This window comes from Pipistrellus hanaki (genome assembly GCF_964339955.1).
Source record: "Pipistrellus hanaki genome assembly, chromosome: 2".
Taxonomy (NCBI): Eukaryota; Metazoa; Chordata; class Mammalia; order Chiroptera; family Vespertilionidae; genus Pipistrellus; species Pipistrellus hanaki.
This window is the reverse complement of record NC_140504.1, coordinates 177,095,466-177,118,331: the sequence shown is the minus strand read 5'-3', so window position 1 is coordinate 177,118,331 and position 22,866 is coordinate 177,095,466. Positions and strand designations below refer to the sequence as shown.

The 22,866-nt window shown below is 47.8% G+C and overlaps 2 protein-coding genes across 4 annotated transcripts; one reads left to right on the top strand and one right to left on the bottom strand.

Moving 5' to 3' along the window:
• Positions 1 to 305: 305 nt before the first annotated feature.
• On the bottom strand, positions 306 to 7,799 carry AIRIM (AFG2 interacting ribosome maturation factor). 3 transcript variants are annotated; one of them, XR_014794052.1, is made up of 6 exons: positions 7,477 to 7,775; positions 7,026 to 7,300; positions 4,489 to 4,668; positions 2,354 to 2,472; positions 1,366 to 2,200; positions 306 to 1,136 (listed from the first exon to the last, which is right to left on the bottom strand). XR_014794052.1 is itself a non-coding variant. In XM_084873297.1 (5 exons), exons 2-5 carry the CDS (start codon positions 7,298 to 7,300, stop codon positions 2,163 to 2,165), a joined length of 612 nt encoding a protein of 203 aa, XP_084729423.1. In that variant the 5' UTR covers positions 7,477 to 7,799; the 3' UTR covers positions 306 to 2,162. The 3 variants fall into 3 exon arrangements, 2 of the variants coding, with proteins under 2 accessions (XP_084729423.1, XP_084729424.1); XM_084873297.1 differs by having other exon boundaries at positions 306 to 2,200; positions 7,477 to 7,799; XM_084873298.1 differs by having other exon boundaries at positions 306 to 2,200; positions 2,354 to 2,476; positions 7,477 to 7,779.
• Positions 7,800 to 8,190: 391 nt separating this feature from the next.
• On the top strand, positions 8,191 to 22,399 carry CDCA8 (cell division cycle associated 8). Its single transcript, XM_084873287.1, has 10 exons — positions 8,191 to 8,306; positions 8,441 to 8,569; positions 10,485 to 10,525; positions 12,817 to 12,889; positions 14,858 to 14,946; positions 16,250 to 16,314; positions 17,417 to 17,512; positions 18,992 to 19,118; positions 19,837 to 19,923; positions 21,109 to 22,399. The coding sequence occupies exons 1-10, from the start codon at positions 8,210 to 8,212 to the stop codon at positions 21,151 to 21,153; spliced, it is 849 nt and encodes a 282-aa protein (XP_084729413.1). The 5' UTR covers positions 8,191 to 8,209; the 3' UTR covers positions 21,154 to 22,399.
• Positions 22,400 to 22,866: the final 467 nt, after the last annotated feature.

Sequence of the window (22,866 nt, the reverse complement as noted above, 5' to 3'; positions counted from 1 at the left end):
TGCCCACAACCACGGTACATGCCCTTGACAGGAATCGAACCCGGGACCCTTCAGTCCGCAGGCCGACACCCTATCCACTGAGCCAAACCGGTTTCGGCAGGATTCTTCTTTTTTATTGGGGCTGAGTGGGTGGGATGGGATCAGCTAATTGAAAAAAAAAAAAAAAAAGCATCACAACCAGGGGTGGGAGTGGAGGGAGATTGCCTATACCTAACCGACATTAAGACTACAGACAGCCTACTGGTCCACGGGTCAGGGCTAAATAAATTATGGTATACCCACACAACAGAAAACTCGGCAACTGCTTTAGAAAAAACAAGGCACAAAACTGGGCCTGTACTTTACTATTTGTGTAAAATTATGGAGAAGACACAGAAACATATTTGCTTGTTGTATTCGTTAACAACTGCTGTGGAACCCAACACTTAATGACTTCAGACATTTATTATGTTTCCATGGGTCAGGAATCTGGGCACAGCTTAGCTGCTTGCCTCTGGCGTGGTCCTCACGAGGGTGTCGTCGGGCAGTTAGCTGGGCTGTGGTCTCACCTGAAGGAGAGGATCTGCTTCCAAGCTCGCTCCGGTGGCTGCTGGCAGGCTTCAGTCTCTCACCCAGACTCTCCACAGGTTGCCCCCAGCATCACAGCTGACTTGCCCCAGGACGAGGGGTCCAAGAGACGGGGAGACATCACCCAAGAGGGACGTTGCGGTCTTTTTCATAACTTAGTTTCAGAAGTGACATCCCACCATGTCCACAGTATCCTCTTCCCTAGAAGCAGGTCTGGGAGTCCAGCCCACACTGACGGGGAGGAGATGTCCACGGGCGTGAGATCGTTCCGGGTTGTCTTAGAGGTTACCCACCACTGCACTGACAGAAGCGCGGAGTATTTAGGGGAGGATATGCCAGAATCATTAAACACTGGCTGCCTCGAGGAAAGAGACTGAGTAACTGGGGGAGAACTTTTCAATCAATATCTATTTTGTATAAAGCAACAAGCACAACACCGGGCTCTCAGCATGTTGCTTAGCCCGTCCCCTGTGCATGAAGCGCCCTGCAGTCCTCTCTTAGCCCCAGGAAAATGAGCCTCAAGCCCAACTGAGCCGTCACTATGAAGTCTTCTCACAGTGAGTTATCGCCTCTCTTCCCCACAGCATTCTGTTTTTAGCTCCGTTACAACACTTTTATTATCGTATTACAATTCAAATCGCTTCAACTCAGTCTTGTCCCTAGATCATCAGCATCAACATTACCTGGAACCTCATTAGATATCCAGAATCCAGAACCTCACCCCAGAACTACAGAATATGAATCTAAATTTTAACAAGACACCAGGGACTTATGTGCACCTTAAAGCTTGAGAATCACTGAGTTAGATCTTTCCCTGGTTGCGCTGCAAACCTTTCTCAGCTCTTTTTCATCTCTGTGACGAAAACACATCGAAAAACCTGATCAGGGACTCTAGGCTGGGGTCCCCCACCCCTGCAGCTATTCCAAGATCAGAGGAATGTGGCAAGTCAGCTGCCAGCATTGGTCATAAAACTCATTATTTTACGAGTCCCACTATCCCCACTTACTCTCACATAGTAAGCAAGAGGACAGCATTCAGAATCATTCATGCTGCACCACGTCCCCCTGGTGGTAGGCTCTGGGAATTGAAACTGGCTTGATAAGGAGCTTATATTGCACTTGGAAAACAATTACTCTTTTCTATCAACATCACCCTTATTTCTTTAAATCATCAAAGTAACTTTCTCGTTCTTCAAAGAATCAGGTACGAACACAAGTACACCAAACCAGGGCTTGGTGCCAACCAGGCTCAGAGCTTTGGATGATGCCAACGGCAGTGCCACTCTATCTGTCCTTCCTTACCACTTCTGTGGCTGCTGCTTCTGTCCTGGGTGATCTTCAGTGCCTCTCCTGCATCTCTCTGCCTCCACCCATTCCCCGGAGCCTTAGAAAGAGCGAGGTGAGGCCCACGTACCCTCAGCCGTGACCTGGCAGGGAGAAGCCCCAACAATGCTCCCAAGAGCCAGTCCTTAGGCTGTAGACCATCTTTTAAATAAGCTCGGTTGCAATATCGGTATTTCTTAAGAAATAGCAGAGTGCAGCACTGGTGGTCTTCAACTGTGTCCCTCTGGTCTACAGATAATCACATGGCTTCCTTACTCTTCCAGGAAGAAGGACACAGTCAGCAGGATGTCTGGAAGAGGAAGAGAGAACGGTGACATACCACCTCTCCAGGCTGACAGGAGAGACAGGCTCTGTGAGGGCACCTCTGCGACGCTCCCAAAGAAGCAAGACGCGGGGACAGAACGGAGGAGGGAGGCGTGAAGGAGTAAGCCAAAGCCAGTACCTGGGACCAAGTCTGGGTGTTCATCTTCCGAAATCCGGTCCCAGGCTGCGGGCAAAGCTTGGATGCTTGCCAGGTCTTCCCAACGGATTGAGGACAGGAGGTACTTTCTCTTCAGGTACCTTCCTGGAAGTTAAGGACCGCTCAAAAGGAAAAGGAAATATATGGAAGGAGAAAAATATCCTGGACAGAGCTAGAGAGCGCATAAAAGGGAGAGTGCAGCTATCGTGGAGTTTTCCACCGGCAGGACTGGCGGAACACTGCAGTCCGGGACCTCACCACGGCGAGGAAACACCAGAAACTGAGGAGAAGGAATCTAAGTGACACGTGAGGTAAGTCAGAGGAAGCGCGAGGATGAATTCATCCAGGTTAGAGGAACCAGGAAGATCCCAGCTGGCAGGAAACACATAAGCAAAGGCACGGAGGTGGGGACAAATAAATTTGGGACAGACTCAGGGACAAATAAACCTTCCAGCACAGCTGGCATGGAACAATGTGTCAAGTAGCAGGAAAGGTGGTTGAGCCAGAACAAAGAGCATTGCAGCCCAGCGTGGGAATTCTGCATTTTGCCCGCCTCCCAACAGGAGCTACTAAAAACTCCTACACAGGATCAGAACTCGATCTCCTGAAGAAAAGTGGGGTGAGGTTACTCATTTGGGGATGGCTTACTGGGAAAGAGGCTAGAGACAGAAGCAGGAGGCTGCATGTGATTAAAAGTCCAAATGAGAGGTAAGAAACCATGGAAGAGGCGATGCGGAAAAACAATTCATAAAACACACCGGGGAAACCGGGGAAAAGGATTTGACAGGTGACTGTAAACAGGCTCAGAGCAGTACCTGGCACATAAGTGCTCAGTAATGTGAGCTGCAGCTGACGCTCCTACTGCCCATGCTGCTGCTGCAATTGAAAAAGAAAACAGAGAGAAAGGGGGAAGATCCTGCCTAAGTCTTCAAAGTGGGCGATTATACACAGTTGATTCTACAACTAAAGGAAAAGGAAGTAGAATGTAGAATGTGAAGACTAGATAGAGGAGCTCAATTCTAAATCTGAGTGTGCAGGTGCATAAGCAATCCAGTTGGAGGCATCGAAAGAAAGCATGGATGTGAGAGTTATCCAAATGAAGGAAGACATTTAAGCCAGTGTATCAGGCAAGAATTGAGAGAAAAGCCATCCAACTAAATGATCTTTCTGCTTCTACTCTTGCTCCACACCGTCCCAAGTCTTTCCTCAGAACAAAGCCAGGGTGCTTTGTTAAAAACAGGTTTGCTTATGTAAAAACCTTCTAATAGCTTTCCACCTCATTCAAAGTGAAAGCCAAATCCTCTCAAAGATCTCACGGCCCTACAAGCTCTAGCCCCTCTCCTGTTAGGTTCCCATCTTTACTCTGCTCTAACCACACTGCTTCCTTGCTATTTCCTGAACATTCAGGCGTGCTCTCACCTCAGGGCCTTTGCACCTGATGTCTTCCCTCAGGTGTCACTTTCTCAGTGACGCCTGCCCTGCCCACCCTATTTAAGATCACCACCTCACCCTCAGCCCTCACTTTCTCTGCTTTATTTTTCTCCGTAGCACTCATCACCACCTGACATTCTCTGTGTCTTCCTTTTTTAACGCCCAGAAACTAGAAAAATGCCTGGCAGGTAATAGCTACTCAATAAATGAGTTGAGAAATAATGGTAGGAAGAACCAAAACTCAGGAACCAGAGAACTGACCCATACTATACAATGTTGTAATTCTGTGAGAAATGAAATTAAAAGACTTCCTGGGCCCTAGCTGGTTTGGCTCAGTGGATAGAGCGTCAGCCTATGGACCAACGAGTCCCAGGTTAAATTCCGGTCCAAGGCTCGTACCTCGGCTGCAGGATCCTCCCCAGGCCAGGCCCTGGTCAGGGCTTATGCAGGAGGCAACCAATTGATGTGATTCTCTCACATCGATATTTCTCTCTGTCTTTCCCTCTCTCTAAAAATCAATGGGGAAAAAATAAGTAAATAAATAAATAAATAAACAAATAAATAAATACCAATGGAAAAATATCCTCAGGTGAGGATTAAAAAGAAAAAGAAAAAGAAAAAGAAAGGGGGAAAAAAGACTTCTTGGAACAGCCCTGGATACTATTTGAAATGTGTGCAAAGGATACGAACTTCGGTAATGTCTCTCAATGTCTTGCAGCCATTCCAACATGTCAGCCACAGAGGGGCTCGCCGCCGAAGCCTGCAGGACAGCGTCAATGCCGATGGCGTCTGCGTGCTGCTCGTAGACCTGAAGCACTTGTCCCACGTGGCTGCTGACAGCGTCACGCACCTTGAGGAGGGCAGCTCTGGGGGAAAGGGTCTGGTATTAGGCATTATCATGAGAAAGGCAGAAGGCAGGGTTCCTCGCCGTTGGCACACCGACATTCTGGACCACGATTCTTTGTGGTGGAGCGCTGCCCTGTGCACTGCAGGAGGTTTAGCATCATCCCTGGCCTCTACCCACTAGATGGCAGGACCAAACCACGTCCCCACTCTCCACACGCTGCGATAATCAATAATATCTCCAGGTATTGCCAAATGTCCCCTTGGGGAAAAACTGCCTCCAAAGGACACCCACTTGTGCAAGGAGATTGGTGACGGTGCCTTGGAGGTAGGGGTGGCTCAAGAATTAAGAATGTACTTAAAGATGGAGAAGACACATAAGTTATATGGCTTTCAAAGGAAGTAATGACCACGGGGCCTCTCCGAGGCTGCCATAAAGCTGTATAAGAAAAGCAACTGCTCACACATGAATGTGAAAAGGGAGTAAGAGGCACAACTGGAGCAACAAACCAGTACTATCCAGATGTTGCCCAGCCCCATCCTAGTAAATTCTTTAATGGTGAAAGTTTAGGTTGCAGTGCACACTGACTGATGTGGGCTTAGGAAAGCTTCTTTTTCTCTCTCGTATAAAGCCAGTCTGTTTTGCTCACTGCACATCCTAAGTACCTCGAACACTGAGACTGGCACATAGAACAAACACTTGTTGAGTGAATAAAAAGGGTTATTGTGAAGATTAAATGCAGTAATGCACATAAAATGCTGCGAGAAGTTCCCAGCTTGTGATAAATATTGTTATTACTCCACTGGTGACTCCAAGAGGCCCAGCCACCAAGGCAAAGTTTACAATTTCCTAAAGGGCAAGGCATTCCTTATCTTGGAATCAAACGTTTCACCATGACCCATAATTTTAAAGGGGACTTAAAATAGCAGCCCAATATCCACACACACATATGTAAACAATTGAAATAAAAACTCATTCTCTTAGAATATACCATGACCTAATATTTAATTGACTATCTCTTCTACCCAACTAAGGAGTTAAATTCGGTTCATTGTTGTAGACCCAGAACTTTGTACTTGGCATCCCACTGGTGCTTAATAAATGTATTTTGTACAAATGAGTACAAAGAAGGTCCCCATTTTGGACAGTTTTGTATTAGTCTGTGGCAGTGGTCGGCAAACTCATTAGTCAACAGAGCCAAATATCAACAATACAAACGATTGATATTTCTTTTGAGAGCCGAAAACCGACTTCTGCGCATGAGCCAGAAGTTTCAATCGCACTGGACGTGCGTGCCCGCACGTGGTATTTTGTGGAAGAGCCACTCAAGGGGCCAAAGAGCCGAATGTGGCTCGTGAGCCTCGGTTTGCCGACTATTGGTCTATGGCATATACTCTATACACTAGAACAATCTGTGCCGTCTTTCCTCTACCCTCATAACCTGTAACTAAGGGAGAGTCTAACATCAGGCATGATAAGGGTTGACAGATGTGCTACTCCTCGTTGCAGACACCAATGTACAGCAGAACAAAGTGGTGGTTCAGGCACACTTGGGTGAGAACCCCAGCTTTGCAATTTACTACCGTGTTTCCCCGAAAATAAGACATCCTCTGAAAATAAGACCTAGCGCATCTTTGGGAGCAAAAATTAATATAAGACACTGTCTTATTTTCGGGGAAACCGGGGTAGCTATGAGACCAGAGGCAATCCGTTTGAGCCTCCGTTTCCTCACCTGCAAAATGGGGTTCAGTGAGGTTAAGACAGAGGTGCTGAAAAAATTCTATGCAATAATGTATGTAACACCCTTAGCTCTGACACCCTCCACGTTCACAACATACAACTGACCCTTAAACAATATGGGCTTTAACTGTGCAGGTCTACTTAGATGGGGATTTTTTTTCAATTGGCCAGCACGGCTCAAACCTGCATTGTTCAAGGGTTAACTCTGCAGTTGGGAACCCACGTTTGGGGAGGGCCAACTGTAGTTACACGTAGATTTTCCGTGGCCCCGGACGACATCCCTAACCCCAAGTGTTGCTCAGGGGTCCACGGTAGTTCCTCGTTGCTTTTGGCCAAAGGAAACTATAGAAGAGAGCTAGCTCATCAGCATTCTCCACTGCTTCTCTATTTTACTTTTTTTAACTTCTACGAAGCCCACCGCGGCCACACCTGGCCTCTGACCAGGGAAATGCCGGAAGATGGCTGTCTGACAGAGGTCCTCTGCAACAGACGCAAAGAAGGGAAAGAAGGCTGAGGCACCTCCGAATGCCATGCTCCAGAGTAAGGAAGGAAACCCCTTCCTGCCTGAGCCTAGCGACTTATGGAACGCCCGGTTTTAACATCTTTCCGCCAAGCGCGCCAAGGAGCCTCTTCTCTTACAGCCGCTCTCCCAGCTGGTCCAGGACGGTGTCCCCGGCCTCCAGCTGCTTGCGCCTCAGCCGCTCCTTCAGACCCGGGAAGGCCCGGAGCGCCGGCACATCCTCAAACCGCAGGTTCTGCGCCGCCTGCAGCTGCTCGGCCAGGTTGCTGAGGGAGGCCAGGAGGGGCGGGCAGTCCCTCAGGCTGCTCTGCCACAGGCCCTGCTGCTCCTCCACCGCCGGAAAGCACTTCTTCAGGGCCTCCTGCACCGCCAGCAAAGGCCCGTCTTGAGTCATCTGTTGCGGAAGGAGTAAAAAAACTACCTTAGTCACAGGTTATGTAGCATTCGGGTCCCAAGTCGGTAGGGGAAGTACCAGATCAAGGGTGGGAGTTATTTCCATTCCCAGATGAGTTTCAGGTAGGACTGTCTATCCCCTCCGACGGGAGCTCCCGGCGCGAGGCGCTGGCTTACCTTCAGAGGGGCTCTCGGGAGGCGGGTCGCTGGTCTCCCCACTCGGGAAGGGGTCCCCGATTGTCCCTTGGAGGATCTGACGGGGCTGCAGACTGCGGATCCCCGGGGCCCCAGCCCGGCCGCCCCAACACCAGACCGGTTGTGCTTCCGGAATCTTGTCGCTTGTCCTTGAGACGGCCGGTCGCTCCCCTTAAACCAGCGGGAAAACGCAAACGCTTCAAGAGGCCGTCCAATTTTGAGGACGCAAGGGAGCCGCTGGCCTGCACCCCCAGGTCTTCAGAGCGCTGTCCCTACGCAGTGAAGTCGCGAAAATATGCCGTCGTGCCGCAGTGCTTTCTGGGAATTGTAGTCCTACCTGTGAGCCGGCGGCCGACACAAGAGCTTCTCTGTGATTGGGTGTCGTGGACCCGCCTTCTAAGACCGCGCCTTCTCATTGGTCAGCCTGTGGCAGTTTGAATTTCGTGACGGCGGTCGCACGTCTCGGTAGCCCCAGAGCCGCTCCCTCGCTGTTTGAGCGGCGAGGTTCCCCCTTGTTTTTGGGGTCCGCAGGTACGGTCCTCGCGTCTGCTTTACGCTCAGGCCCCGAAGGTCAACCCGCTCCACGAACCCTTTGGGGCGCGCGCGTCCGCCCTCTCCCTCGCCTTCGCGGCCCCCCGCTTTCCCTCCCCAGGCTCCGCCTCTAACCCCTTGGGGCTCGGTTCCGGCTCCCCGCAGCCGCCGCCACTGAGGCGCCATGGCTCCGGCTAGGAAGGCCAGCCGTCGGGTGACCAAAACCAACTTGTTACGGAGCCGGAAGCTCGCCTCCTTTCTTAAGGACTTCGACCGTGAAGGTAAGGGCCGAGCGCGGGTCGTGGCGGCTGCGGGGCGATCGCGGGGTGCTGGCGGATTGGCAGCGGGCAGCACGGGTTCCGGGCTCCTTTCACCCACCGGGGACCCCGGCTCTGTCCACTCTGCTCCATCGCAGTGCAAATACGATCCAAGCAGATTCTGTCTGACGGGCTGAACATCCTCAAGGAGATGGATAACTTGTACAACATCGAGATCCTGCGGCTCCCCAGGGCGCTGCGCGAGATGAACTGCCTCGACTACTTCGGTAAGCGCCGCTGGCGTGTCCCCGGGCTTCGCCCCGGAGCCCGCTGCGCACCCAGCAGCCGTCACCTTAGCTAGGGCCTCCGTGGTCACTGCAGGAAGCAGGTTTGCCCCGGCTGGTGGCTCCGTGGCTAAAGCGTCAGCCTCTGCACGGGGTGGGGTGGGACCAATCGATGTCTCTCTCTTACATCAGTGTTTCTTTCTCTCCTCCACCTTCCTCCCTCCTAATCTCCCTCTCACTCTAAAAATCAATGGAAAAAAATATCCTGGGCTGAGGATTTAAATAAAACAAAACCCTGCAGACTTAATCTCCTTAGCACTCACATCATCTACCCCTGCAGGTAGTCAAATGTTTTCTCTAAAAGGCCATATAATATCTTAAGGCCTTCTGGACCAGCGGGTTATAATTAATTACCCAGTATGTAGCCTCCTTCTGAGAGACGTGTTTCCCCGAAAATAAGATATCCTCCGAAAATAAGACCTAGTGCCTGGAAAGATAAAACATCCCCTGAAAATAAGACCTAGCGCAACTTTGGGAGAAAAAATTAACCCTTTGCACTCTGAACCATTCTGGACATTGGCTACCAGCTACTCGACGCTACTTTGCGGCGGAAACGTGCGTTGAAATAACTCAATTCCCCGTAATCACTAATAAACTGCAATGTCCCCTGAGAGGGGACATCCGAGTGATATGCTAGAATTCCGATGTCCCCTGAGAGGTTAATATAAGACACTGTCTTATTTTCGGGGAAACAGGGTAGAAATGCATGGTTTCCTTAGAAAGTAGACTTAATGATCCTTTTGGCTTGCCCTTTTGCTTATTAATCCATTTGTTTGCACATTTCTACAAATAGTCATTGAACATGTATCAGCCCCAGTGAAGTGAAGTCGAATTAAAACTGTTATTCAAGGACTTGCTGTTTTAACTAATTTTATCCTCATAAAAAATGTATTATTAAAATTACCTCTGTTTTGTAGATGACAAGATTAAGGCACAGAAAGATTGATTGCTTTGCTCCTGATGAGCTGGTTAGTGCAAAGTTTATTTGAATGTAGGCATATTCTGGTTCCAAACCCTAAATTCTTAACTGTCATACAGGGTACTTTGAGAGTTTCTAGCAGGAAGACCTAACCTAACTTTTTATTCTACATCTAACCTTCCTTCACTCAACACACATTAACTACATACCTACATTTTGCTAGAAACTATGGGTAGTATCTCTGTCCTCAAGGAATTCAGTTCAATACCCAGGGGGTAGGGGAAAAGAAATGACTTAAACTGCTTTGAGTGGTTGTTGCGTAGGGTGAGAATGAACAACTAACATAGCACTTAGCAGCAATCTGCTGTTGTAGACAAACAAGCAGAGTTTTGGGTTTGAGCTCAGTTTCAAAGGATGAGTTAGAAATTTGTTGGGTGCATAGGAATGTTTTGGTCACAGGAAATAATACCAGGGCACTGAGTCTCAGAAAACAGTGGCACATTTGGGAACTAACAGGAACTTTTTTTTTTTTAAATATATTTTATTGATTTTTTTACAGAGAGGAAGGGAGAGAGATAGAGTTAGGAACATCGATGAGAGAGAGTCATCAATCAGCTGCCTCTTGCACGTCCCCTACTGGGGATGTGCCCGCAACCAAGGTACATGCCCTTGACTGGAATTGAACCTGGGACCCTTCAGTCTGCAGGCCGACGCTCTATCCACTGAGCCAAACCGGTTTCGGCCTAACAGGAACTTTTTAGTTCAATAGAACATAGACTAGGTCATGAGGGGGACAAATCAAGCTTGGAGAAAGACTAGCTTATGAAGGTCCTCAAATTATTGGGGCTTACTCTGGTCCCATTTTAGAAAGATAGCTCATCATGGGAAGATGATTTACAATTAAAGTGATAGTAACTGAACAAAATGTTCTTTTTCAAGCCCTTGGAGGAAACAAGCAGGCCCTGGAGGAGGCAGCGACGGTAAGTAACTTGACCTGTTTTGAAACTAAGTTGGGGTCTGTTCACACATCCAACCAATGGATGCTTACTATGGAAGAGGTTCCATAGGGGACTTGATCTGTACCTAGGTACCTATGGTAAAGTTTAATGTATAAATCAGGCATAGAGATTAACAATACAATAGAACAATTATAACAGTGTGCTTTAATAATAAAGTTATGTGAAAGTGGTCTCTCTCAGAATAGCTTACTGTACTATATCACCTTTTCACATAATGAAGCACTTTCCAGTTCTTTTTGGCATATCCAGAATTGCCCGCATCACTACTCTTATGCTTGGGGCCAGGTGGGCACTGAAGGACTAATGGGTAGGTAGCATATACACAGCATGGAAACGCTGGATAAAAGAATCATTCATGTCCTAGGACTCAGCTGGATGATGCAAGATTTCATCACCTGCTCAGAACAGCATGCAATTCTGAACTTGTGGGTTATTTCTGGAATTTTCCATTTAATATTTTGCAGGTTGACTGCAAGTTAACTGAAATTGCAAAAAGTGAAACCGTGAATTGGGGTGGCATCCTTACAGTGAGAGGATTACTGTGCTGTGATTTATTACAGTGGGAGATTCAAAGCGGATCAGCAAAGGGAAAGATGCATGGGCAAAGTCCAGAGGAAACCAGGCTCAAGCTCCCAAGAGTCCTCTCCCCGGGGAGACACACAGAACACGCTTAATTCAGCGCCTTACCTACCAGAAAGGCTCCTTAGAGACTTAATGTGCAGGGTTTTATTAGGATGGTCACTTCTTGTGCCTAGCAATACCATAATTCCAGACTTCAGAAGGAAAGCAGGTATTCAGCCTAAACCATGTTGTTTGTATAAATCTTAGGCACAAGAAGCTTCTCTTATCAGAGAATAGTGTGACCCTGAAGTCCAAGTTCTAGTGCCATCCACTGACCAACCTTGTAAACATGGATATCCTCTGCATGTTAGGTAATGATGTCCTGCCACCAGTGATCCCTTCATAGCATGCCAGCTGGCTGAAGAGATGGCAGAAAGTTGGCCAGCACTTTCCATCCCATCAACCATCAGACATCCCTAACCTATACAGCACTGATTCTTGCTAAGCCTGGACACCATCAGAATCCTCTGAGTGCTCCATGAAGTCCCTCCCAACCCAGAGATGAAACCTTGTCACTCAAAGTCTATGGCAACTATTCTGATAGTTACACATGCCCTACAAGGAAAACCCTACGAATCATGCCTGCTCTTGACTAGTCTCATACATGTAGGTAGCCACCATTGGGAAGAAGTTTAATTAAAGGGGTGACTGGAAGCCTTTTTGAAGGGCCCAGATCACAGTGGAAAACCTAGACTTAAAAAGAGGAATACAAGAAGTCTGACACAGCACCAGGTGTTATCCAATGTGGGTCATTTTGGACTTGTATTGGTTGCTGATGGAATGTAAACAAGTGTAACCATTTTGGAAAATGATTTGGCATAATGGCAAGGCTGAACATTTGTGTACCCTATAGCCCTATAATGCCCTTTCTCTAAGTATATAGCCAAGAGCAAACTTGGACACGTATGTCTGACAGTTCAAAGTAGCAGAGTTCGTGATAGCAAAAGACTGTGGACAAGAGATTAGACAAATCCACTATGATAGAGTCATAGCAAGATATTATATAAAAAGGGATTAACCACAAATAGTGGTCAGGAAAAAAACTAAACAAAATATTATTTAAGCCGAAACCAGTTTGGCTCAGTGGATAGAGTGTCGGCCTGCAGACTGAAAGGTCCTGGGTTTAATTCCGGTTACTAAGGGCGTGTACCTTGGTTCCGGGCACATCCCCACTGGGGGTGTGCAGAAGGCAGCTGATCGGTGATTCTCTCTCATCGGTGTTTCTAACTCTCTATCCCTCTCTCTTCCTCTCTGTAAGAAAAATCAATAAAATATATTTTTTTAAAATATTTAAGCACAGATACATTTGTGAAAATATATATACACACTTTCAAGCAAATGGAATGGTAGTGGTTATTTCTGGAGAATGACAGAGTTAGAAGACTGGTCACCTTTGAGGAAAGAAGGAAATGGAACAGGGACGAATAGATAACTAGGAGCAAGTTATTGTCGATGCTTTGGGTCCTGAGTGGTGTGGTGGGCTTATTGGTGTTAATTAAATGTGTTATAATTAACATAATCTTTCTAATGATATGTGATATGCTTTAAAAATATTTTTTTTTTCATTAAAAAATATTGTTCCTCATATTCAATGGACTATGCCTAGTGTTTTATGGCTGTTTTTATCACAGGCTGACCTGGATATCACAGAAATAAACAAGCTAACAGCAAAAGCTATGCAGACACCCCTGAAATCTACCAGAAGTGAGTACTTTTCAAAATCCCTTGTTGAACTGAGAGGGCTGAGATCCAGGGTGGTTGGCTGGCTGCATAGGGAGGCCTCACTGATGGAGCCTCTTCCCTCTCTTGTCTGATCCTCAGTCTTGTAAATAAAAAAATGTGATTTTGCAGCTGCATTCAGTTAATTATATGCAAGAATGATACTAACCAAACTCCCCAGTCTGATGTATGAGTGAAAGTGAAAGGATAAAAGCAAAAGTTGTGCCCTAGCTGGTTTGGCTCAGTGGATAGCGTGTTGGCCTGCAGACTGAAGGATTCCAGGTTGATTCCAGTCAAGGGCACATGCCTGGGTTGCAGGCTTAATCCCCATTAGGGGATGTGCAGGAGGCAACCGATCAATGATTCTCTCTTATCATTGATGTTTCTCTCTTCCCATCTTCCTTTCTCTGAAATCAATAAAGATATATTAAAAAAAAAAACAAAAAAAAAAAAAACTTGTGCTGGAAACCAAATATGTTGTCTGCTTGCTTCCCCTGAGTTGGAGAAGTTGGCAAGATTTACAGAAGCGTTCCAGGACGGGGCCATCCCAGCTGCAGCTCCCCCTGATCAGAGGGGTGAGAGAGAACTGTAAAGGACCAATTTTCTCAGCACATTAGTTTCACGTTACATAGATTCAGTGACCCACAGGTGTAAATGGCTCTCACAAATATGCCCCACACTGGAAACACCAAATAAAAGTATCAAAGACCTTGTTATGGGGCACACATTCCAGGTCTCATGATACCCCTATAAAGTGACCACTGTCTTTTTATTTTTAAAAATATATATATTTTATTGATTTTTTACAGAGAGGAAGAGAGAGGGATAGAGAGTTAGAAACATTGATGAGAGAATCATCGACCAGCTGCCTCTTGCACTCCCCCTACTGGGGATGTCCCTGCAACCAAGGTACATGCCCTTGACCGGAATCGAACCTGGGATCTTTCATTCCACAGGCTGACGCTCTATCCACTGAGCCAAACCGATTTCGGCATCCACTGCCTTTTATAAATAAGGAAACTGAGGAGCTACCATGAAGCTATGTGATCAAGTTAGTGGTGAGGCCAGGTCTCAAGCTCATGTCTGTCCAATTACACAGTCTACACTTTTTTTTTTTTTTTTAATCCTCAGCTGAAGATATCTTTCCATTGATTTTTTTTTTTTAGAGAGAGTGGAAAAGAGGGAAAGACAGAGAAGTATTGATGTGAGAGAAACACATTGATTGGTTGCCTCCTGCACATGCCGGAGTAAGGCCGGGGCCGGGGAGGAGCCTGCAACCCAGGTACATGCCCTTAACCAGAATTGAACCCAGGACACTTTGGATCTGCAGGCCAACACTATCCACTGAGCCAAACCAGCGAGGACTCTTTTACTTTTTTAAATGTTTTTATTGACTTGAGAGAGGAAGGGAGAGAGAGAGAGAGATAGAAACATTGACAAGAGAGAAACATCATCAGCTGCCTCCTGCATGTCCCCTACTGGGGATAGAGCCCCCATCCCGGGCCTGTGCTCTGACAGGGAATGGAACCCTGACCTTTTGGTTCCTGGGTCGATGCTCAACCACTGAGCCGCACCTGCTGGGCAGTCTACACTTAACACGTTAAGTGCCATGTCAGTCACCAGTGACTGTCTGTTTGGACCTCGGCATTCTCTCAGCATTCTCGGTGAAATCGGATATGCCGGCTAAACGGAAAGGAAGACAAACAGACTTGGCGCTTATTAATTAGAAAGCTGGCTGACCATAACAGGACATCAATCATATTGGGTTTCTTAACCACTACAGTTTCCTTTGTCTAAACCCTCTTCTTCTTTTTTTTTTTTTTTTTAATTATCTTTATATTGGGTCTATTTGCTTACAGTCTAAGATTGCTTTAGTTTTTTTTCCTATAAGAAATGTGAATGTATGAAAGTTTATTCTCATGAGAAATATCATTGTTAAACTGTTTCTTGTAGCACGAAAGGTAATGAATGAAATGAAAGTGCAAGAAGAAGAAGATGAAGAAGAAGAAGAAAATAAAAATAAGAAACTTAAAACTTCCAAAGTAAGTAGGTAATTCAGATTTTTGTATTTCCCCATCTGTGGTCTGACAGATGGGGAAATACAAAAATACTTAAAATACAGTGTTGCCCTCCCAGAGTTCACAGTCTAGTAGAGAAGATCCCAGTTAAATAGCTGATAACAAACACGATCATGGAAGTATGTACAGAGTGCGTAGGCATAGAGAGGAAGCTATTAAGGTTTACCTGTTCTCTTAGGACACAACCAGGCTTTTAGGGTGAATGAGATTTCATTAGCTGGAAAAGGAAGGGAAGGGAATTCCCAGAGGAGGTATGAAAGCGCCCATGTAAGGAACAAGAAGCAGTTTGAAATGGCTGGGATGTAAGTTGTGGAGGCAGTTTGGGTAGAATAGGGGTCAGATAACGAATGGCTTGTGCACCAGGTTTGGAAGTTCAGTTTCATCGGGTCGGAAGTGGTGAGTGACCTCATCAGATCTGTACATCAGAATAATATTCCGGATAAATGGGAGAGGGCAAACCCTGGGAGAAGGAAACATTGTAACTCGTGGATGAGCCTCTGACCCTATCAAAAGAGCTGGTGTTGAGATAAGATTAAAAAGGGAGAATGGGCAAGATTGGTGGAGGGAGGAACGGAAACCAGAGGTGACTAAGTGGTTTCTAGCTTAGGCAGCTGCAGTCTGGTGGCATGCGGGACACACGAGGAAGAGTGGTGCGGGGTTTGGGGAGCAGTTCACATGTTAGTTGTTGGACATGCTGAGCATGTAACACTCTTCTGGGACATGTAGCCTAGACAGAGATTTCAGCCTGGAGCCCAGAGAGGGGGAAGAGATTGAGAGTCACACTGGCTCCCAGGTCTTCGGGTGGTCGTCCCAGTGTGGGAGTCGTGCTGTGCAGGGGGAGCGTGGAGGAGGTGAGAGAGAGAAATTTGTGAGATACACTGCAGAGGGAGGAGGGAATCGTCAGAAGATGAGTGGTTCTTGTCACGCATCTCCGAGGATACAGGAGGCGTGAGGACGGCTGCGTTCCCTGTATTGGGCACCTGGGATGCACCTTTTCAGTGGCACTTTATGTAGGGGAGATGGAGGGGCATGACCAGCCAGGCTGCAATCAGTTCAAAAGACATTTAACCTTAATTTTGGCCAAAATCTTCTCTTTTGGAAACCAAGCCAGGTTTGAGGCTTTAGTTGATCAGTTATGTTCTGAGTTGCATCTGTGAGGTAGACCTTCATATGTTCAATATTAGGTTTCTTTACCAGAGCTGGTTCCCCTGTCCCCTTTGCAGGAAAGGCTTTTTGTAACCTCATTTTCATTTGCTTGTGACTTCAGGTCAAAAGGTGCCCTCCATCCAGGAAAAGAATGCAGTCCATACAAGGAAAAGGCAAAAGCAAAAGGTAACGGCTTTTCCCAGTTCCGCTGTGTGGTGTTGGTTTTATTGCAGAGCCACATCCATTATGGCAGCACTAGGGGGCAGGGGACTTTTGTGGCTCTTGTAGAGCTTCAAGTCATCAAATCCTTGAGTATCTGAACTGAGGGGCTTCTCGAAATGATCTGAACCAATACCTCTTCCAGTTTTGCCCACATTCTCTATGCTCCCCCACAGTTTTCGGTGCAAACGGAGAATGAGGCCCAATAATATGGGGTAAGCATTGCAGATTATTATGGTTAGTTGCCTGACATTCTGTGTGCAGAGTTACACCATAGTCTGTCACAAAGCAGCTGTCACCCCAATAGGTAGTTTCTTCAAATGTCTTCCTGGTCCTGCTAAATAAAGAATCCCATGGAGCCCAGCCACCATGCCTCAGTGGTTGCGTGTCGATCCATGAACCAAGAGGTCATACTTCGATTCCTGGTGAGGGCACATGCCAAGGTTGTGGGCTCGATCCCCAGTGTGGGGCGAGCAGGGGGGCAGCTGACCAATGATTCTCTCTCATCATTGATGTCTTTATCTCTCTCTCCCTTCACCTTCCTCTCTGAAATAGATAAAGATATATATTTTTTAAACAATCGCTATGAACCTAACCTGATTCTACTAGACCCCACTAAACCATTTGGGAGTTGGGGCTGCATCTTACACAAGCTGGGGAAAGTAGTGATGTGGGTGCCTGAAGGAGTGGACTCCTCTCAGTTCTTCCTGAGCAGTGGTAACTCCTGGCAAGAGGGCCAGAACCCAGCCGAGGGGCCTGTCTCCTTCCTCTTATTCCCTTAGCTTGATTGAGGAGTTAGATTCTGGAGGTTGACTGCTTGGGTCCAAAGTTGTAGCTCTCCTGATTGGCTGTTATTTGAAACAATCTTGGGCAAATTATTTGAAAATAAATTCTGTATCTCTAAATGAGGATAATGGTGGTGCTTCTCATAGGGTTGTTAGAATTACACGAGATTATGTAGGCACTCAGGACAGTATCTGACAAGGTCGGTGTTCCAAGTGTGAGCTGCCCCTGCTGCTGCTGTCATTGGACCTGAGTTGTGCACCTAATGGCCATTTCTTATCTGTAGGTCAAGCAGTTTTAACACTGTTACCCCAGCTGTGGGCCGAATGGAGCTGTCCCTGGTGAAACCTACTCCAGGCATGACGCCCAGATTTGACTCAAGGTGAGTAATGAGCGCCGGGCTTGGATTTGGGTGGGAGCCCAGTACTTAACTGCAGAAAAGAACATTGTTTAAGAAAGCAACTCCTGGCTCTTGGCCCGAGCCCTCTCAGAAGAGGGTGGTGGGCTGAGCCTCCTGGTGTTGTTTGCCTCTCCCTTGAGTGCAGGTTCATCTGTTTCAGCAACAAAATGATTCTTCTCTTTATCTGATGAGAGAGTGATCTTTGTCTCTGATGACTAGGAGCTCTAGTGAATTTTGGTCTATTCTGAGTCTAATCAAAAGGCTTTTTTTAATGGGTAGGCATTCTCCTATACCCTTGGGGGAAATTGACATCCTCTTTTAGGAGACCAGTATAAACAAGGATATTCTTGCAGTATAATGTATCCCTTCCCTTGGGCTGATTAACTAAATAGGAAATGCCATATAGACTTTTAAAAAGAAGTAGATCTGTTTGTGCTGGTGTGTGTGTGTGTGTGTGTGTGTGTGTGTGTGTGTGTGTGTGTGGTGGAGTGGGGAGGGGAGGGGGCGGCAGCTTCAGGATTACAAGCATCTCCAAGCAGCTGGAACACAGTGTGTCCTCGACCAGCGGTCTCCAGCCTATCGGACCTCGAGGACCATCGGTTGGCGACCACTGTCCTAGATGGATGGTCCCGCCTGCTTTTACATACATAGAAAGTTTCTGGAAGGATGCATAAGGAACTGAGAGTGGTTATCCCTGGGGTGGGGGGAAGAGGAAGACTTACTTCCGCTTTTAATTCCCATTTTCTTTAGCTTTGTTTTTCACATGAGCATATAGCAAAGGACACTTGAGGAATAATAATAGCATTGTAACTGTCTTGAGAAAGTTAGAATTTGGGAATTAATATAATGATGTAATCTCTGAATCCTCCTCCTTGGACCCTGGAAATTCCTCTTGATAGAAACACTTAGCTACTCTTGGAAGTACATTAGCCATAGTTTATTTCTGGACGGAATTTATATGGAGCTCTAGACCTAAAATTGACAGGGATAAGAATTGAGTTGCTAAATGTATGTTTGATAATTACAATCTCCCTTCTCCAGCTGTGTTTAGTCATTACTGCTTAGAAAGATCCCCCTCCTAATTTTAGAAATCGCCTTCTGAGAAATGTGTGATTTGAAAAGTGCAGATTGAGGCCAGGTGGGCTTTGTGTTTTGTTTTGTTTTAATCCTCACCCGAGGGTATTTCCCATTGATTTTCAGAGAGAGTGGAAGAGAGAGGGAAAGGCAGAGAGAAATATTGATGTGAAAGAAGCATACTGATTGGTTGCCAGGGAGGAGCCTGCAACTGAGATACACACCCTTGACCAGAATCGAACCTGGGACCCTTCTATCCACAGGCTGATGCTCTATCCACTGAGCCAAACTGGCCAGGGCAAGGCCACGTGGGCTCTGGAAGGGCTCAGCGCCTGGTGTCATGCAGTTTGCCAAGCCGTCTTTACAGAGGCTTCTCCCACTTTCTAGGGTCTTCAAGACCCCAGGCCTTCGAACTCCAGCAGCCAGAGAGCGGATCTACAATGTCTCAGTGAACGGCAGCCCTCTGGCCGACAGCAAAGAGGTTTTCCTCACTGTGCCCGTGGGAGGCGGAGAGGTGAGTGCTTCAGTCTGAGGGATGCCTGGCCCCCATGTGTGTCTGAGGCAGCATTTCTTTCCCTGGTCTGTCACCCACTTCCCTCCCTGGAGGCCTTTTAGTTGCATGGATCCTGATCTCCACACTTGTCTAAGACTCAGAACCCAGTTTCCTCTCCCAGACTGGGAAGATCCTTGCCCAGCTCGGGTTCCATTTGTTCATCGAACATTTGGGCACCCGTCTGTAGCAGACCAAGAAGACCTTCCTGCCCTGGAGAAGCAGTTCAGTAGTTGTACAGGTTAACAGTTAGGACACTGTCACCATGCGATGTGTGCAGTAATGAAGATACAGTGCGTCGTCTAGGAAGGGGAGCACGAGCTGTCACTTCCCCAGTGTACCTCCCAGGGGTTCTGAGGCAGGCTGAGCCCAGCTTCTCCGGGCTGAGTGGAGCAAGTTGTTGCCTCACCTCCTGGAAGGAAGGGTGTTTGATCTCAGGTGTGGTCTGCAGGGCATTGCTAAGCTGATGGGGATGTCCTGGTACCCAGGTGATCCCGGCCCAGTGATGAGCACTGACGTCACTGTATCCTTAGGGACAACAGTGACAGCCTGTGTCCTGCCTACCTTGCCTCACCCCTCCCCCAGCCCCCCAAGGGCAGGACACGAAGGGGGCACGCTGGGCTGCTGGATGGAGGTTCCCGCCCTGAAGGACATGCAGTTTAACCCACTCTCCCCTCCACAGAGCATGCGGTTATTGGCCAGTGACTTGAGGAGGGTCGATATTGCACAGCTGGATCCAGAGGCCTTGGGGAACATTAAGCAGCTGTCCGTAAGTCTCACACTTGTCTCCACACCTGAGCTGCCTCCAGGAGCTTCCTTGGTTTGTCTTTCAGGACCAGGCTCACTCTTTGTACTTTCAGCCTTCTTTCCCCCAGTGGATTCTGATGATGTCATACTTACCTGGTAGCTATTCTGTCCCTAAATTGAGGTTGCGTTTAGGTCCATCCAGAGTGCCTGCCACAGAAGTTGCTTAACAGAATCAAAATTCTGCCTCATTCAGGCAGTTGGTGCCTATATGTGAGGGCACAGTTGACCTCCAGGAACTCAGGCTTTCTCACGGCAGTTCAGGAATGGGCGGTGGGGGTCGGGGAATCTTATTACAAAGGATCCACAGAATCAAAGCAAGTGCTGAACAGCAAGGCCTCGGAGTGATGGGACCATCAGCAATAGGGGGTTACGGAGCTCCACTCTGGTGCGCCAACTCCTTCAGCTCCTCTTGTCTCTGGGGCCCCACACACATCTTCCTTCCTCTCCCTGCTCACCCCTCTCCCCCCACCCAAGGCTCTTGGTTCTGTCCTCCCTCTATGTTGGTTTGTGACTTGGCAGCTGCATGGATTTAGTAGGTGATCTTGGTTAGTCACACTTTCAGCTCTAACTATTGCTTCCATTTTCCAACACTAGTCTTTGTAAATGCTCAGGAGGAAGAAGTTAATTGGCTCAGTTTTGGTCATGTGGTCACATGGGCCTCCCTGGTCCAGTCAGCATGGTCTTGGCTGGTGGGTGGGAGCACTTAGTGCAAACATGGCTGCCATAGCCCCACCTATCTGGGGCGCTTGGGAAGAGGACACCCAAGGAAGGGGACACCCACGAAGGGGACACCCATGGAAGGGGACAAAGGGGGCTGCTTTCCCAAACATCCTATTGCACATAGGCCCAGTGCTGAGATCACACAGCCAGCCACCCAAACCTGGTGACATTCATCCTCTAGCTGGACCTACAGTAGAACTCTTCCCAAATTATACTTTCACTGTCTCCGGTGAGAAGTTATTTTGCTCCTTTGTTCAGATGAGAAACGGAGAATCAGGAAGGTGAATTCGTTTGTGAAACAGACAGACTGGAGGGCTGAGATTCCCTCACAGCTGCCTCAGACACGTGCAGTGCTGCCTGAGCGGCTCCCTGGACAAGCTTGCCCAGTGCCATCCTCTCTAAACAGCCCGTCTCCTTTTCTTCATAGAGCCGTCTTGCCCAAATCTGCAGCAGCATACGGACTCACAAATGAGGCTGCTATTCCAAGAAGCCAAACTTGACAGGATGGATCTTCAGTGGGCATTTCCGGGACCTTCTTCCCTTCAAGCTTATTGTCTGTTTGAGTGTGCTGTTCCAGAGCAGGAAGTGGTGTTCTCTTGGAGAATTTGGGACGTGGGAGGACACTGTTCCCTCATCTGTTAGACAGTTTTACTATCCACACCTTCCAAAGACACTGCCCACTGCATCCGTGCGATCAGACCTTCCTGTCCTTCTCCCTGCTGAATTCTTCCTGCTCTCAGAGCTGCCGCTTTCTGCCTCCTGGGACTCGGTGTCCTCTTTGCCATGTCCTGACTCCAGTGGAGGAGGCATGGAAGGACTCATGTTCTTGGCAGACTGCCTACTCACCCTCGCCTGAGAACCCTGTGCATCTGGCGTTTCTACTCTGTATGCTTGAGGCTGGGAGTTTGGGGCTCAGAGAAGTGAGTTCTGGGCCATGAGAGGACAGACCCAGAATGCTGGAACTACAAATGGGGCTAGGACAGCGAGTCAGGACCTGTCTCAGCAGTGACCACAGAGAGCACCCCTCCCCTCCCAGGCCCATCCCTTCCTCCTGTGGAATCTCACTCCTGCTGTGCCAGTGGTTTTCAGGCTAACTTGTGGAATGGTGTTTTGTATTTATCTCGACCGAAGACCAAAAATTGGTGTGAAGGCAGTTTCCATGTCTTCCTCCTCTACCTCTCCAGCTCGTGGGGATTTGGATAAGGGAATCGGAGGCTGAGATTAGTCTGGGATTTTATGTGACTGGCACAGGGGAGCTTTCTAAGTTCTCCGTGGCCCTGCAGGTCTGTAGACTGCAGCGAGCACTTCTCTCTTACTGGCTTCATTGAGGGACAGGTGTAACTGGCCTGGTCATCTCATTCCACATTTGGCCTGTGCCCTGGGCATGGACTAGTTCCTTAGCACTGAAATCCCTGTGTGCCAGCCAGTGCCTCTGTCCCAAAGAATCACGGGATGTGGTCCAAGAATATGGGAACAGTTCCCACCCCAGGTTTGGGGGCCACCTTTTTCTCGTGTGTGTCTCTTTCCTATACTTTGTATTATTTTGCGACATGACCATCCTAGTAACCCAGTCCTGTTTAAGTTGTATTTGAGTTGTTTTATGCTCCCTTTCCTGAGACTTTGTACATATTGTTTCCCTGAGTAATGGAAGCTCTGATTTCTTCTAAGAGCTCCTGGGAGGTACCTGTTTTCAATAAACTGTGTGTTTGTTATTAATATGCACCTGCCTGTCATTTACAAGCCGTGCTCCCCGGACTGGGGGCAGGTTTGGAGCTGCAGCTGTCAGGGTGGAGCCTTCGAACAGGTGTGGAAACCTTCACTCCAGGCAGGAACTCGGATACCTGAAGAGGAGCCCTCACCCCAAGATCCAGGAATGGGGAACCTGCCCCAAGACGATTTTCTCCAACACACTTGTTCCATGACTAGAAATGTACACGGGAGGATAAACTCTGTCTGTGGTGTGTTTGCCTGTGTAGTCCCGTTGGCCAGGACAAGAAGGGTGCGTGCAGGTAATCAGTTCAGTGGGCGCCTTCCCAGAGTTTTTTACATGGAAAACGATCAGCATGGAACTAAATCTGAGTCATTGCTTAGCTCAGTCATCTGACATGGATAGTTTATGGTGAAGGACCCTTCGGTCGGTGACAGCACATGGAATTATGGTTACTTCTTTCAAGTAATCCTGTCC

What these genes read in the sequence shown, in the direction of transcription:
- AIRIM (XM_084873297.1), bottom strand. Translation starts at nt 7,300, where the DNA reads ATGACTCAAGACGGGCCTTTGCTGGCGGTGCAGGAGGCCCTGAAGAAG. An exon ending in GACCAGCTGGGAGAGCGGCT is followed by an intron (nt 4,669 to 7,025) that starts GTAAGAGAAGAG and finishes CCTTTCCCCCAG; the next exon opens with AGCTGCCCTCCTCAAGGTGC. An exon ending in ACACCCAGACTTGGTCCCAG is followed by an intron (nt 2,201 to 2,353) that starts GTACTGGCTTTG and finishes TTCCTCTTCCAG; the next exon opens with ACATCCTGCTGACTGTGTCC.
- CDCA8 (XM_084873287.1), top strand. Translation starts at nt 8,210, where the DNA reads ATGGCTCCGGCTAGGAAGGCCAGCCGTCGGGTGACCAAAACCAACTTG. An exon ending in TAAGGACTTCGACCGTGAAG is followed by an intron (nt 8,307 to 8,440) that starts GTAAGGGCCGAG and finishes GCTCCATCGCAG; the next exon opens with TGCAAATACGATCCAAGCAG. An exon ending in ACGCCCAGATTTGACTCAAG is followed by an intron (nt 17,513 to 18,991) that starts GTGAGTAATGAG and finishes CCCACTTTCTAG; the next exon opens with GGTCTTCAAGACCCCAGGCC.